Source organism: Grus americana, chromosome 19 (assembly GCF_028858705.1).
Source record: "Grus americana isolate bGruAme1 chromosome 19, bGruAme1.mat, whole genome shotgun sequence".
NCBI lineage: Eukaryota > Metazoa > Chordata > Aves > Gruiformes > Gruidae > Grus > Grus americana.
In genome coordinates this window covers 4,081,542-4,096,387 of record NC_072870.1, presented here as the reverse complement: position 1 = coordinate 4,096,387, position 14,846 = coordinate 4,081,542, and the positions used below count along the sequence as shown (strand labels likewise).

At 44.1% G+C, this 14,846-nt stretch overlaps 1 protein-coding gene across 12 annotated transcripts; it reads left to right on the top strand.

Annotated features, from left to right (window-relative positions):
- Positions 1-773: 773 nt before the first annotated feature.
- Positions 774-14,263, top strand: LOC129215160 (transient receptor potential cation channel subfamily V member 2-like). Of its 12 annotated transcripts, XM_054847836.1 has the most exons (19): positions 1,419-1,992; positions 2,185-2,370; positions 2,639-2,756; positions 3,256-3,394; positions 3,674-3,971; positions 4,622-4,755; positions 5,091-5,243; positions 5,934-6,074; positions 6,548-6,846; positions 7,282-7,458; positions 7,904-8,062; positions 8,193-8,288; positions 8,812-8,882; positions 9,591-9,756; positions 10,493-10,559; positions 10,647-10,954; positions 11,351-11,469; positions 12,260-12,354; positions 13,129-14,263. In XM_054847836.1, exons 5-19 carry the CDS (start codon positions 3,733-3,735, stop codon positions 13,257-13,259), a joined length of 2,355 nt encoding a protein of 784 aa, XP_054703811.1. In that variant the 5' UTR covers positions 1,419-1,992; positions 2,185-2,370; positions 2,639-2,756; positions 3,256-3,394; positions 3,674-3,732; the 3' UTR covers positions 13,260-14,263. The 12 variants fall into 12 exon arrangements, with proteins under 12 accessions (XP_054703807.1, XP_054703818.1, XP_054703811.1 ...); XM_054847832.1 differs by lacking the exons at positions 2,185-2,370; positions 3,256-3,394 and adding an exon at positions 774-1,039 and having other exon boundaries at positions 1,734-1,992; XM_054847843.1 differs by lacking the exon at positions 3,256-3,394 and having other exon boundaries at positions 1,415-1,992; positions 6,548-6,717.
- Positions 14,264-14,846: the final 583 nt, after the last annotated feature.

Sequence of the window (14,846 nt, the reverse complement as noted above, 5' to 3'; positions counted from 1 at the left end):
ACTGACCTCGGAACACTGTCACTGGCAAGTGTGCATTTGGGCAGATCTCATGGCTTTTTTCTGCCTTGCTTCTCCCTTCTCTGAAATGGAAGTGCAAGTGTTTACCCTAGTGTACTCTCCGTGAAGGCGTGTGCGCATGTGTGTGTGCATACCAAAGTTCCTGTGTTCCCCCAGCAGCTCCATGTTTCTGTTTTGCTGTGGTGACCTCTCAGCTGGCAGCGATTCCTTTCCCAGCAAGCTGCACATTCTCTTTCCTCTGTGTAAGCTATTAAAACCAGATGCGCAGAAAGAACTCTGTTATGATGCGCTTTTTGTGGGCTGATTTCATTCCTCGGCTGGAATGGTGAGCTGACTCCCATGAAAGCTGGGGGAAAAGCCCAAGAGGATTTAAACCCGTAAGTCTGAGCTCAGCTCCCGGGCCTGAATCTATGTCTGTTGATATCACAGTAAATTAAGTGAAACACGACAAAAGCAAACTGGACTAAATCAGTACAAGGCTGGAACAAGGGATAGGAGAGATGAGATCTGGTCATGCATTGATCTGCATATGTTTATACATTATTCTGTGGGTCCTAATAAATCATTCAGTCTGGAAAGAATAAGTAGCTTGGAGTTGTTCCTATATCAGCTTAATTTTGAAACACAGGAATCTGAGGAATAAGTTTGTGATCTCATGCAAAACCATGAAAGAGGAAAAGGCACCCTGCCATTTAATGGATGTATTTATAGGAAGGTCTTCTCACAGCCTGCATCTGACTCAAAGTAGGAGCCATCTGGGAATGTTTCGATGGGTGGCGGCCGCATTCCAGGAAGCCCCACATCATCCTGCGGTCCCGTCAGATGAGGATTGCTTTAGGCAGCAACATTGCGCTGGGGAAGGCTGTTGAGACTGTGGGTGCTGAATGTCATCCTGCGTTGATGCTGTGGGAAATAATGATCATGCTGCCTCCTCAGGCCTCAGTTCTGTTTGGAGTGGGAGAGAAAAAACTAAGACACGTGGTGTGGGCTGATGTCCTCTGTTTCCCAGGTGTCCTGTTTGGTGAGTGAAGGGGTATTAGTGTGCGTGCACGGTATTAACTGCAGTCAGTTGTGGGGATGGTCAGTCCGTGCTTCCAGAACCTCCAAACCTCTCCAGGACCTGTGCTCCTTTGGAGAACCACCCATTAAGAAATGGGCATTAATGGCAAATTAAGTAACCAGTGGCCTAAGTGTTTTGGAACTGGGGCTGCTTTGTGCAGTCTCCCGTGCTTGTGATGAGCAGCTGACACCGTGTACTTTGTAGGGTAACGTTCTGGCGAGTTTCTTATTTCATATGGTTTGCATTGCCTTGTAACCAGGGTGTGTGAAGTGTGAGGAGAACTGGCTTCCCACAGAAACAGTTGACCTCAGATATTTCAATGCGTACTTGCTTGTCCTGGGGCGGAGGGAGCCTTGTGACAAACCTCACCACTAAACCGTGGTCTGTAGCACTGTCAGGGTCGAATCAGCCGCCTCCCTTGAGATCTGAGCAGGCTGTTTCTGGAAGCGAGATGTCGCCTCCATATGTACAGGCAGGGGTTAAGCATTATAAATTTGCAATAGCCAGCCAGCTTTCCCATATAAGAGCAGTGCACTCATTGGCTCTCCCTTTTACTGAGAAATCTATCTAGTCATTTCCAGTGCAAGCCCTTCTTCACTTTGCAGAAAGCTACACAGTTGAGTACATAACAATCCGTGGTTATTCTTTCTCACAGGCAGCTTGGATTCTCTCATGGACCACCACCAAGTAGGAGTTCGACGTGCCATTAATAGACTGCTAATATGAGTGTGGTCTTCTCTGCAGAAGAAGAGGACTCTCACCCATGGATGTAAATAACTTGGACTCTGCTTTTGTGCTTATTAACACTTGTTGGTATTTGAATTGGTTTCTACTGAGAGATTATTTACCCTCTGAAGGATCCGTTGGGACTCCTTGTCAGATCAGTTCTTGGGTGGAGCTTGCAGCAACTTGGGGTAAGTGCTGTGCTCTTCCTCCTTTGACAGCAGGGCTTTTTGTGCTGCGCTACTCAATGGTTTGGTAAAGTCGCAGAAACAAACAACTCAGTTCTTGAGAAGTGAAAGTTGAGTTGGCAAACAGAGAGTGTTCTCTGTGTTGCCTAGGGACGCACAAAGTGAATGTATATATCATAGGGTCCTTTTTTATAGGACCGTTTTGCTCTTGCTTTTAAACCAGACGGTCTGTCTGTACAAGCCTGACAATAAATAACTCGGGCGCTGTGGAGAGATGGAAACTGCAGCTGAGAAATGATTTTGGGGAAAGGAAGACAGAAAAGCACAAGCAAACTGTTATGGAAGTACAAATAGCCCTCTAAAGGATCAGCAAATGTACCAGTAAGTGTTTTGGGGGAGGAAATAAGTCTGAAATGGGATTATAGGGTGCATGCCTGTGTGTGCAGAGGAATGTTTGTCATTCAAGTGCAGACTAAACTGAGTGGCTGAATTATCATAATGGTTCGTCTTGAAATCAGCCCTTGGATTTCTGGCTGTGAGCTGCATAAAGATGTTTGGTGGCTGTTTTCTGCCGAGAATTCTGTTTCTCCACATCTTAATCTAAGCTGGAATGCTTATGCTGTGTCAATTTACCTCTTTGCTGGTACAGGCTATGGAGTCTGACTGTAGTCCCAGCAAGGGAGATTTCTCTTCAGAGAAAACCTATTAACCATTTGGAGGGAGTATATGTGAATAAGACGGAGTTATTAAGAAAAGCTCTGCTTCAGGTTGGTAATCATGGATGTTTCCTTCCTGCCTCACAAACAGTGTGTGAATCTGCAGTCATATGCTGACCACAGATAGCTTGCATTGGGTGTGGATCTGAGATGTATCTAGATATATGAGGAGATGTCTCAAAAGAATTAAAAAAGGAGTACATGACATGAGATAAGAGAAGTGGGCTGGCTGGGTGCTCTGATAACCCTGATGCTCTCTGTACAGCAGATCTTGGGAGAGCTGTGCTCTGTTCAGGCTCTGGGGGCTGCAAGTGTCCCCATGGCAGCTGGGGTGCATGCCTGTGCTGTGGAGCTGGAAGTTCAAAGCCTGTGCTCGCATGGATAGCCAACAGCTCCAAACACTGGGGAGATCCCACTCTTTTTGCCCCAGGATGAAATGTGAGAATGGGGGACGACGACACGTAATTTGCGCATATGTTTTCCCTGTAGAAATAGCGTAATGCTTACCAACAGAGAACATGAACAAACTTATCACTCTGTTCCAAAGCAGGCCTGCAGTTAATGTTATCTTTCTGGCCACTTGGTGACTAGCCTGCATTGGCTGCGCTGAGACAAGAACAATGATCGTAGTCTCCTAAAGATCCACTTTCTTTGCCTTTTATGTAAGGAGCCTGTGCTGCTGCCAACAGGTGAGGTCATCTCACAAAGGGGGTTCCGATATTCTGCAGACAAGTTGTCTGTATTTCATGAACTGTTTTTGAACTTTTCTTCACCAGTGGTTCCCTATTTAAGGTCTTGATCCTTTATTCAAATACTCCTACTGTGCAGAGTTTTACTGAATCTCTCTCTCAAGGGACCCAGAAACTGTAGGAACGCTGGACCTGGAAACATGCTTTCCTCTCTCTGTGCTGTACCAAATGCATTCTAGGTTTGTGACAACTTGTGTTAACTCTCCCTCTCCCTTGCAGGTTTAGTATCCCAGTGGAGAGAACATCTTTGGTGATCTGCAAGACCATCTCTACTAGAAATGGATAACTTCACAAATGGGCAGCCGGGCCCAGGTCAGAGGAACAGGTTGATAGGATTGCTAGAAACAGATGACAGTGTCCAGGAAGATAAACCTGCATCTAGTAAAAAGGAAGAAAGATCAGGACATGGAAAGAAAGGAGAGCCACGGCCCCTGGAGACACCTTATCAGAAGGAGAGCAGTGACTTTCCTCCTAAAGTCAAGATTAATCTGAACTATCGTCCAGGACTTGTCAGCAAGTGAGTAACTGTTGGGTATTTGACAGGGGTGCGATCCCTGTTGATCTGTGCTGATCCCTGCTGGTAGGGGCCTACCGAATTTACCAATTCTAAACTAAAAGTGGCAATGTAGGAATATTATAGGTATCTGGTGGGAGGTAATTAAAAGCAGAAAAGGGACATATTAGCCCTTTCCTTCTGCACTCAGAAGGAATGTGTATGGTGTGTGTTGTGGTGTGTTTGGGGTGTATCTGAACTAACACTGAATAAGCCAATTTGGGTGTAAGAGCAGCTTAGCATGGAGCCCTGTGCAACTGAACTGTTCTTGCCAGGGAGGGGTGTAAACCAGCTCACAGAGTGCTTCGCACCATGTGATGGGACTGACTGGTCCTGCAGCTATCTTGGGCTTCTCCGTCTTTGTGCTCTGGATGCGTTCCAGGGTTGCACATCAGACTGGATCTGGGAAGAGCTCCAGCTGATGGAAAGAGCAGCCACTTAAGAGAATTCTGGGAAATAACTGTCTCTCTTTTTCCCTTGACTCAAAAATAAAATACTGGGTTTTTTTCTGACAAACTTTTCTGCCTCCCTCCTTTCTTACACCGTCCCACTAGAACTTATTGCAGACTCTTCCTCTCACCAGAACTTCTTAATGCTTTGCATTTCTTCCATAGCCAAAAGGACCCAAATCGCTTTGACAGAGACAGGCTCTTCAGCGCGGTCTCAAGGGGCAGTCCCGAGGCACTGGATGGTTTACTTGAGTACCTTAGGAGGAGCTCCAAATTTCTCACCAATTCTGAATACACAGGTAGATTCCCGTTCAATACACCATAAAGAGGGTTAGCAGAGGCAGCGCTTGTTAATGTAGGAGAGAAGCAGGGGAACCTGCTTGTCATTTTTTGCTTTCTCCAGCCCTCTGTTTATTTTTTTATTTTCTAATGTCCATCTGAGGATGGACAACACCATTAATGATATATATCCTAAGGCTTTTGCCTCTACTGCAGACTGAAAATACTGAGAAAGGCCTTTAAAATTATTGTATTTGATTCTACAGTGACAGTTAAATTCTGGGCACGCTGAGTCGGGTAATGCAGACATGTGCAAAGTACATGCACAACCCATTCGATACTCTTTTTCTACTAGATGCAAAGACTGGGAAGACCTGCTTAATGAAAGCCCTGTTGAACTTAAAAAATGGAAAGAATGACACAATCCCACTTTTGCTGGAAATAGACCAAAAGACACAGAATCCCAGGCCACTTGTCAATGTGGCATGCTCTGATTGTTACTACAGAGGTAAGATTTCTGTTCTGATGCTGTGTCAAAGCAGCCTCCCCATTAGACAGGTGGGATGTGCAGATACAAGGAAAATGAGGGGAACTGGAGCTTATGCAGAGTTCTGGTACAGTTCCAGTAACAGCCTACTCACTTTTTAGTCCTGATTTCTGATTCTGGTCTGTGTTGTCTTCAGCCCTGAATTACACACTTCTGCAACTTTGTTCTGAGTCTATAAAACAGAAATGATAGACATTTAATAACTGAGGAATATGAGAATATTTGCTTTGGGAAGCTTAAAAAGCACATCTAAAATTGAAAAAAAGATAGTATATCGCTATTAAAGAATGAATCCTGCTGGTTGGGTTATCCTTTTAATAGCAGATATGCAGCATAAGTCGTGTACGTGTATGGTTGTCTTTATCCTCTCATACCTGCTTGGGATCTTAGTGCCAGGCAGGGGTAATTGCGGGTCTCATGTTGAATTTCTGATAGTCTTGGGGCTTGTCCTCTGCCTCAGTGTTTGCAACGTGCTTTTGCAATGAATGCTGTTGAAAGTCATCAATGGCCACCCACCCCTTGCCCAACGCTGAGGCTGCAGGATTGCTATGCAGAACATACAGTGATTGTTGAAATGGTGTTTTGCTGAAGAGTCCTTTGTCTGTTCCCTCTGATAGTGGCACCAAGTGATAGGTTTTACTGTTTCCTTAGGCCAGACAGCGCTCCATATTGCCATAGAGAAAAGGAGCCTAGATTTAGTGAAACTTCTGGTAGAGAATGGAGCTGATGTCCATGCCAGAGCCCATGGTGAATTCTTCAGGAAGAAGAAAGAAGGAGTTTACTTTTATTTTGGTGAGTCAGTGTGGAACATGTTCCTTTGCTTTTTTTATTGCCTTACTGTATGCGATGCCGCTAATTCTCAGTTGGGTTTGCCCCTCTGTGCGTGGGTTGCCATCACCACTGTCCTGTAATCAAGCTCTCGACTTATTTGAATGGCAGGATCCTTTCACAGACTGAGGTGTCCAATGAGCATTTGCCATCATCTTTGGTTTTATGTATTTAATCCCATCTGAGAGGCTTCAGACAGAGACAAGTACTTGGTTAGTTTAGCCAAATTAGGGATCTGGGAAAGTGTTTCAGCTGCCCCCAGAAACAAGGAGTAATAAAACCCTTTCTGAATCTCGAGATACTGAGAAAGAACTTCTTCTGTGTTCCAGTCATAAAACTATAGCTAAATATATTTTCCTATAATTGCTTTTTTTTTTCTTTAATTTTTTTTCTGCCCTTTTCTGCTTCTCCTCCAAATACTGTCCTAATCTCTTCAGGTGAACTTCCCCTCTCCTTGGCTGCTTGTACCAACCAACTTGAGGTGGTGGAATATCTTCTAAACAATCCACACCAGAAAGCCAGGCTCCAGGAGCAGGATACACAGGGCAACACAGTCCTCCATGCCCTGGTGATGATTGCTGATGACACTGAGGAGAACACCAAGTTTGTGAGCACAACATACATTGAGATCTTGAAGGCAGGTGTGAAGGTTGACCCAACGTGGAAACTGGAGGAGATAGTGAATTATGATGGATTAAATCCTCTGCAGCTTGCTGCCAAGACAGGCAAAGTGGAGGTAAAATCAACCAGAGGAAATCCCTGGGGTTGCTGAGAAACAAGGAAGACTGCAGCATACATCCTCAGTGTAGCAGCGCGGTTTGATGTAGGAGCATCTTGCACCCAACTCATAGTAATGCTGCTGACAGTGGCAGTGCCACAGGAGACAACAAGGGAGGCAGCTTCCAGGCCACTCCAGTTAGTGTCCTACGGAGTCTCAGCTGGCTGCTGTGGCTCTGTCCCAGCCAAGACAGCTGGTCTGGACCGAAACTGGTTCTGCTCCTGGAAGAGCTGATACAAGGTGTAGTTAGATTGCCTGCTTTTAGCCAGATAGTCTGGTGTTTGGAGATATCAAAGTGTATAATGCAGAAAGTCAGGCATCCTGTATTTGAAGGTGATTTGGGCATGCTTGTGTCATTCTACATCTTCATTATATACACATTTTTCTCTTCAGATCTTCAAGCACATCATCCAAAGAGAGATCAAAGACCCAGTCTACAGGCACCTGTCACGCAAGTTCACTGAGTGGACCTATGGACCTATCCACGTGTCTCTCTATGACTTGTCCTCTATAGACAGCTTTGAGGAAAATTCTGTGCTGGAGATTCTGGCATACAGCAGTGACACACCGGTGAGTGCTTTTACTAAAATTCAAAGACAGCAACATTTTTTTTCTGCTTTTCTATAGTGTTGCTGTATAATTGTGCAAATAATTTCAAGTTAATGTGGTGTTTCACATGATAATTTTTCTGGAAGAGAAAGGCATGATGGAAGTATTTGCATTTTTTATTATTTATAGTCTGCTTGGTATGCCTCTGATAATCTATAATATGAGAGAAATTTTTAATCCTTTGGTTGTCCTAAGTCTGGGTGTGTCCAAACACCTCAATGAAGCCAAGCAGAAGTAACTTCTCGTGGGATGGTTGATTTCTTTCATACTGAAAGGCCTGACTGAGTAAACCCTTGGTGATACCCTAGTTGGAGCCACTGAACTCCAACCCTGATAAAGACAATCCTCTGGTGAATTTGCATTCCTGTTGACACAAGGGTACATTTTGTTGTTTGTTTTTCCATAGAATCGGTACAAGATGGTGGTTTTGGAGCCACTGAACAAACTGCTTCAGCAAAAATGGGAAACGTTTGCTTCCAAGAGATTCTACTTCAGTTTTGTCTCATACTTGTCATTCATGATCATCTTTACAGCCATTGCATACTATCAACCCTTACGGGTAAAGGTAGGTCCAATCTTCTTTTATCTGGAAAGGCCTGAATGGATGGAGCTGAGTTTAAAAGGCATGGAATGGTTATCATCACTCTCTCTGCCTGGCTTCAGTGCCTTGGGTTTTTTTTGTTTTTATCTTGCAGCCTTCATTTCCAGTGGAGTTCACGGCTGGAGGCTTCCTGTGGGTCTCTGGACTGATCATTATCTTGCTAGGAGGCATTTATCTAATCTTCGCACAGGTATGGGGACCTCTTGTCTGGTTTCGTTGTAGGAAAAAAGGAAACTACCACTGAGTTGGAGGCAACAGATTTGAGTTCTCCTGATGTCAGGATGTGCATGAGTGCATGGCAGGAGGGAATCCTGCTCCAAGACACAGTGTCAGCGTGATCTAGCAGTGATGGGGTGGCACAAGCTAGGTTGCTGGGCAAGAGGAAGAATAGGTTCACAACAGCAAATAATTATGAGAGACTTCTGTGATTTATGGTACTAAAATGTATCCTTGGCATTTAATGCAGTCTATTAATAAAGACATTGGGATGAGCGATGATTCAGCCCTTGTTTATCCTTGCCCTTTATAAATAAGGCCTTTTTGTCGTCTTGGAAGGATGACTAGCTGAAATTTGGGATCTTGAAAATGAAAGCATGAAGAGGAGCTTATGGAGCAAACCTTTCCCCTGAGCAATAGGGCGTGCTAGGCAGGAATCACTCTCTAGCATGCCCTGTGTTTTTGATGAATGGCTACCATTGATTTTTCTCTATTAGAGTCTGTACTTGCGGAGGAGACGCCAGTCCCTGAAGACTATGTGTTCTGACAGCTGCATTGAGATCTTGATGTATGTCTCTTGAGGTTTTTTGCACAATGAAAGCATGGGTGACATTGGTTCTCTGCTGTGTGCATCTAAGTTGCCCTAACATTACTAGAGAGATGGTGAGCAGGAAAGACTTATTCTCTGCCACTGTCTCCTCTTTCCGTCCCTTCTCTGCTTGCTTCTCCTACCTGCTGCATCTTGTCATAACTCTTTGTTGTAACGAACTTTGCTGGGTAGGATCTGTCCTTGGATTTGTAGCAGAACACAGTGAAGGTCAGACCCTCAGTTATTCCATGGTTAAGAACATATACTTGTTAGAAAAAGAGCTCAAGTTCTTAATCATATTGTCATTGTGGCTCAGAATTGGTTGAAAGGAAAATAACTTCTCAGTTTTCTGAGGAGAAATGCGTATAGAGGCATGTGTGTGCATGTATGTATGTGTGCATGTGTTCATAAGTGTTAACATTTTTTTTCCATTTAATATCAGTTACATCAAGCAGTTCAGAGTTTCCATACTGTGAGATTAACCAGTTCATAACAAAACTGCAACAATTTGTGGGTCTGGTTATAACAGGATTTGCTTATATAAACTATGTGTCTGATTAACTGCCACTTCATATGCTCCGTGTAGCCTCATAAAATACGTTTGCTTTTCCTTGCAAAACAACAGATCTGCAAATGGGCCTCTTTGTTGAGGTAAGTCACTGTGTCACTCATTTTGTTTCTCTCCAGCTTCATCCAGGCTTTCTCATTGCTGCTGTCAGCAGTCCTGTATGGTGCAAGTTCAGAGAACTATGTGGCGGTGATGGTGTTCTCCCTGCTTTTGGGATGGGTGAACATGCTGTATTATACTCGGGGCTTTCAACGCACTGGGATCTACAGCGTCATGATACAGAAGGTCAGTACTTGGAAAAAACTTTGTATGAAAAGCTTTTGGGCGTGAGGAACTAATGGAAGTCCTGCAATTACCTTTCTTCTCTCAGGACCATGAGAACCATAAATGGAATTGATGTACTGACTATAGAAGTAAAGGTGTTGCAGGAGATTAGATCAATGTCTTCAAGGAAGTACAATCGCAGCAAACTACTAGTTTGTTATCTTTGAATATAGCAAGTGACAGTGGTTTGTCATAAACCAACTCAAAACTAGCAGTCAAAACCAATGCGAGTGCCCTGGAACTGTTAAGCTTGGGCTGAGAAGTGTTTCCAGGTCCATAGAGGAATCTGGGACTAGAAAGGCAAGAGAAAGCAGAGGTGAAATGAGGTGCCAGGAAAGAATTCTGATCACCACTTGTGTGAAACCTGGTGGAGATGGAAGAGAGAGATGTGTGTGCTGAAACTATTTGGGAACAGCCATCCTGGGGAACTGATGTCTTTGTTTCAAAGAACCTATTCATAGAAACATAAAACCAAATAAGTTCATGTAATACTCTCAGATTAAGCTACCAGTGATGCTACTTACCTGAGGAAGTAATTTAACAGGTATTAGTAGTTTCTTAAACTGGATAAAAGCATTTTCCAACTTGCTTTCAGTATTGTTACTGGGGGTTGGTTTATGACGTGTGAGAACAGGAGATAATCCTGGCGGTTTCATGTGAGATAAAGAATGGCACCACCTCCTGATTTGTGTTTCAGACTATCCTGAGAGATCTGCTCCGTTTCCTTTTGGTTTATATGATCTTCCTCTTTGGCTTTGCTGCAGGTAAGGACTTACTCAGCATTATGTTGTAGGCTGGGCTGCAAGAAGTAAATCTTTCTGAAGAGGATTCAAATTCTGTTTTTCTCATAGCTCTGGTTACGCTGATGGGGGATGCTCCTTCAGTCTCTCAGAACAAGTCTCTTGCTCAGCTGGAGAACACTGGGAGCCATGCTATGTATGGTGGGCTGCTTAGCGTCTCCCTGGAGCTCTTCAAGATCACTATTGGGATGGGCGACCTGGATTTCCAGGAACATGCCAGATTCAGATACTTCGTCATGCTCCTGCTGCTTCTCTTTGTGATCCTCACTTACATTCTTCTGCTCAACATGCTGATTGCACTCATGAGCGAGACTGTCACAGATATTTCTGGTTATAGCAAAAGCGTCTGGAAGCTGCAGGTGAGACTTGATGCTGCTCAGCAGTTATGTCGTGGCCCACACTCCTACTTGAGTCTCATAACATCAGAGATGACAGTGCCTGTCTTTGTCCTAAGCCTCAGCTATAAACTTGTCTTTTACATAAATTTCCCACTCTGGGGGTAAATACTAACATCATTTTAGATGTATTTAAAGCTCATGCTGTTTGCATGGCTACCAGCCAGCCCAGATCCACGAGCATAAGTAACTTGAGAGAGTGAGTAACTAACTGGTACTATTAAACTAAGGAGCACTTTGGGATTGTGTTCCAATGTGATTTTCTGAGTCAAAGTAGTTGCTGATTGGGGAAGATGTAATCGAAAAGCGGGACTGGGCTCTGTATGCTGTTTTCTCTCTGACGTGGACTTTTTCTTTCAGAGGGCGATTGCTATTCTAGAAATAGAGAAGGCCTGGCTGTGGCGCCAAGGTGGGAAGAGGCGATCTGGCTGCTTTGTGTCAGTGGGCCTCAATAAGAAAGATGAGAGGTGGTGTTTCAGGTAAGACAGATGTACCATTACCCCTTCCACTCCAGCCTAGTGACGGGTTCCCATGACTCACAAGCTGGTAACCCAGAACCACCACAGGGAATTTCTGCGCTGAGTCAAGAGTGACTCAACCACATGTTCCTGGGTACGTGCAAATCGGTTGGTGGTTGCAGTGGTGGAAGTTGCAGAGCTAGTTGAGCTGCCAGCATTGTCACCAAGACATGCTGTTACCAAACGATGGCCTGTTTAACCCACATCTGTGCGAGTGGTTACAGTAGTGGGGTGTCAGCAATGATGCTTTCTTTGCTGCTGCGAGCTGTGCCCAGAGCAGGCTGCAGTGGGAGGAATGCAGGCTGGTGGCCCCTTGGCTCAGGAGCGTGCAACACGAGGGGGCAGCACTCTTCCTCACGTAGAGGGGCTGGGAGAGCAGATGAAGCTTTCTCCACCCAACCAACAGTGCTGCAGGCAGCACTACTGTAACTCCAGGGTGTTACGGAGCATGTATAGAAAGTGGAACTAGGAGCCTCCTTTGTATTAAGTATGTTTCCTGTGAGGAACTGGAGTATTTTGAAATAACAGAGACCAGCACACAATATGCAGTGGGAGAGGATATTTACCTCATGGAGCTTAGACTACAGAACATCTTTACTCAAAGAAAAGCTCTGTATGGTGTTGCTGCTACAGCCAAACCATTAGGATTGTGTTGGCAGGATGAGCTGGGTTGGGATATTGTGGAACAATGAGATCTGGATTGAAATGCTGTGCTCCATGCTTCAGTGTCTGTTACATTTTGTCTCTCCAGAGTGGAGGAAATTAAATGGACAAATTGGGCAAAGGACGTGGGAGTTCTTAAGGAAGACCCTGGAAACACCAGTGATTCAGAAATAAATCCAGAAGGTAAATTAAATAATGAAGAAAAGTCTTCAGTATCCTTTTAGCTTCCTGCTCAGCACCTGCTCTTGGCATGTTATTATGTCTTTGGTAACAAATTTTAGGCAGGCCAGCTTGCTCATGAAATTGCTTCCACACAGCATCCCTCAACAGCAGCAGCATCACTTTTGAGCTGAGAAAATAAAGAATTACAGTAGGTGTGGATCTGGTCAGCGTTTGACAACAAATAATGAGAATGAAGGAGAAGCCATTCCTGCTTACCTCTGGTAGAAATGGGCAGGAAACACTGCTGAGAAAAGCAAGGGCTGTTCTTCCCTTTGATTCAGTAGCCCAAATGCATGGTGCTTTTTCTGTGAAAGGTAAAATTTAGGCCCATTCATACTGCAAGTGTTAAAATCACGGGACTCATAGAGCACAAATCAGGGCATTAACACTGGCAACTTTTGTCAAATTCTACCTAAGACAAATACGTTTCCTTCCCTTGTTACACCTGGGAAGCAATTCTGCGTGGAAAATGGAGAGCTGTTCATTTTTCTAGAAATATTTTGTTCAGCCTGGCAGGTTTGGGCAGAAGCTTTGCTGGATTTAAATACAGCTTCCTGGTCTTCCAGCGTAGGTTCTTCCTAGACAACAGTTTTCTAGGACTGGGGAGGTTGCAACACTTAAAATACTATCTGGTGTATGTTGGGTTTTCCCTAAACCTGCACTCTTCTAAAAACTGGGTCCCTTTGTCAGCTTCCTGCTGACAAAGGGCTGCTCTTTTTATGTCTCCTGCTGTAGAGACAAGATCATGGAAACGGATGCCACAGAAACAACTGAGATCAGCTGTTTCAGAGGAGCAGTCAGTATTGCAGCCCCAGCTATCAGCAACTGAGATGATGCCTCTAGAGGGACAAACCAGAAATCTTTAGCAGGCTTTCTGGATTGCAACTTTGCTTCCAACTTCAAAGGAGTAGTTCTTCTTATAGCGGCTGGAAGAATTGAAGGCATTATCAGTATTAAAGTGCATTTCATTGAAGACGGTGGTTCAGCCTGTGGCTTAAAATATTTTCATGCACTTTAATCATTAATTTCCTCAGAAGAAACTATTTTTACGCAACTTTCTCTGCCTGACACTTTCTTCTTACTATGTCTAAAGGTGCAAGAGCAAGATCATAGGGGCAGTGGGGAGTGGTCTTTGGGAAGGCAGTGCTTTCTGAACTGTGTAGAAATAATGCTGTTTACCATAGAGAAGCAGAGGATGGAGTGACCTATCAAAGTATGGGCTGACTGTTATTCTTTTGTCACAAGAGACTGCACTGAAGTGCTCTGGAATAAAGCGTGTTGTAGAGTCATGAAAAGTTGCTAAGGATGGAGTTGGCTTCTGTGCAAAACACTGTCAGTGTGGGACATAAGTGGACAAATGCTCAGTCTTCAGTCATCGAGAGCCATACTGAGGTTTCGCGTCAGTACCTGCAGCGCTTGGTGTTTAGCCCACAGCAGAATTCTCATTTTATAGTATTATAATGAAATCGTTTGCACAATGTGCACATTTGCTTAAGAACACAAAAGTGATGTGGGTTTCCTGGACCTGTAACTTCACATGGTGAATTTCTGAAACATCTGTCTTTCACAGGCTGCTTTTTCTCTGTAGAGAATCCTGCATGTGGTTTCTGAGAGACAGATGGGCCAAAATACATCGTGTGGTTAACGCTTACTGTCAGTCTTAGTGGGCATCCTGTCTTGCTGTAGATGATTACAAGGACCTCATTGCTTTTTGTAATGTGCACACTGCATCAGGCAGGATGGGAAGCATACTTTAAACTCTGCGGAAAAGAGATAAAAATGAGCTGTCTCACTTTCAGTCTATATTTAAAAATAACAACATGTAATATTTCTGTAAACTGTCAATATAGCAAGTTTACTTAATTGAAAATATTCATCCTTGGATATATTTTCAGAGCTTCGGCCCCTCTCAAAAAGGAAGAGAAAATGTAATCAGTGTGGACTATAAGGCCTTATCAAATTCCTGATTATGTTTCACCCAGCACTGTGCTGACCTCACTGCTATGCAAATCAACTCTTGTTTTTCATGACCTCATGTCAGTTTACACAGCCACATCTGAAAACGTAACAGCTGATGTTGCATTGGGTGCATCTTTCATACAGGGAATGGCTAGTGATAACCCTGAAAGAGCTGCAGACAACAAATTTTGGCACCACTTTTCCTTCAGTAAGATAAACTGTGTAACTCAAGTTCTCCTGTCTCTCATTTCTACTCTGAGCAAGTGAAGCTAGGAGATTTGTCTTTTGGAGACAGCCATCTTAATCCTGTTGCTTACTACATGCACGTGACTGGCAGCAAAAGCATTGCTTTTAAAACTTATTTATTTTAAAACTTATTCACCGTCACTGCAATTGGGTTCTTCCCCTGTGCTGGGCAATTCCCTCTGCAGCTTTGCTGCATTGGGTCTCTGAATTGTAACTAACTTTTCTTGCTCCAGCTTCTGCTGTTTTCT

Coding starts and splice junctions, on each gene's coding strand:
- LOC129215160 (XM_054847832.1), top strand. CDS start 3,733: ATGGATAACTTCACAAATGGGCAGCCGGGCCCAGGTCAGAGGAACAGG. Junction 8,063..8,192: donor ATCAACCCTTACGGGTAAAG/GTAGGTCCAATC, acceptor TTTATCTTGCAG/CCTTCATTTCCAGTGGAGTT. Junction 12,355..13,128: donor TTCAGAAATAAATCCAGAAG/GTAAATTAAATA, acceptor CTCCTGCTGTAG/AGACAAGATCATGGAAACGG.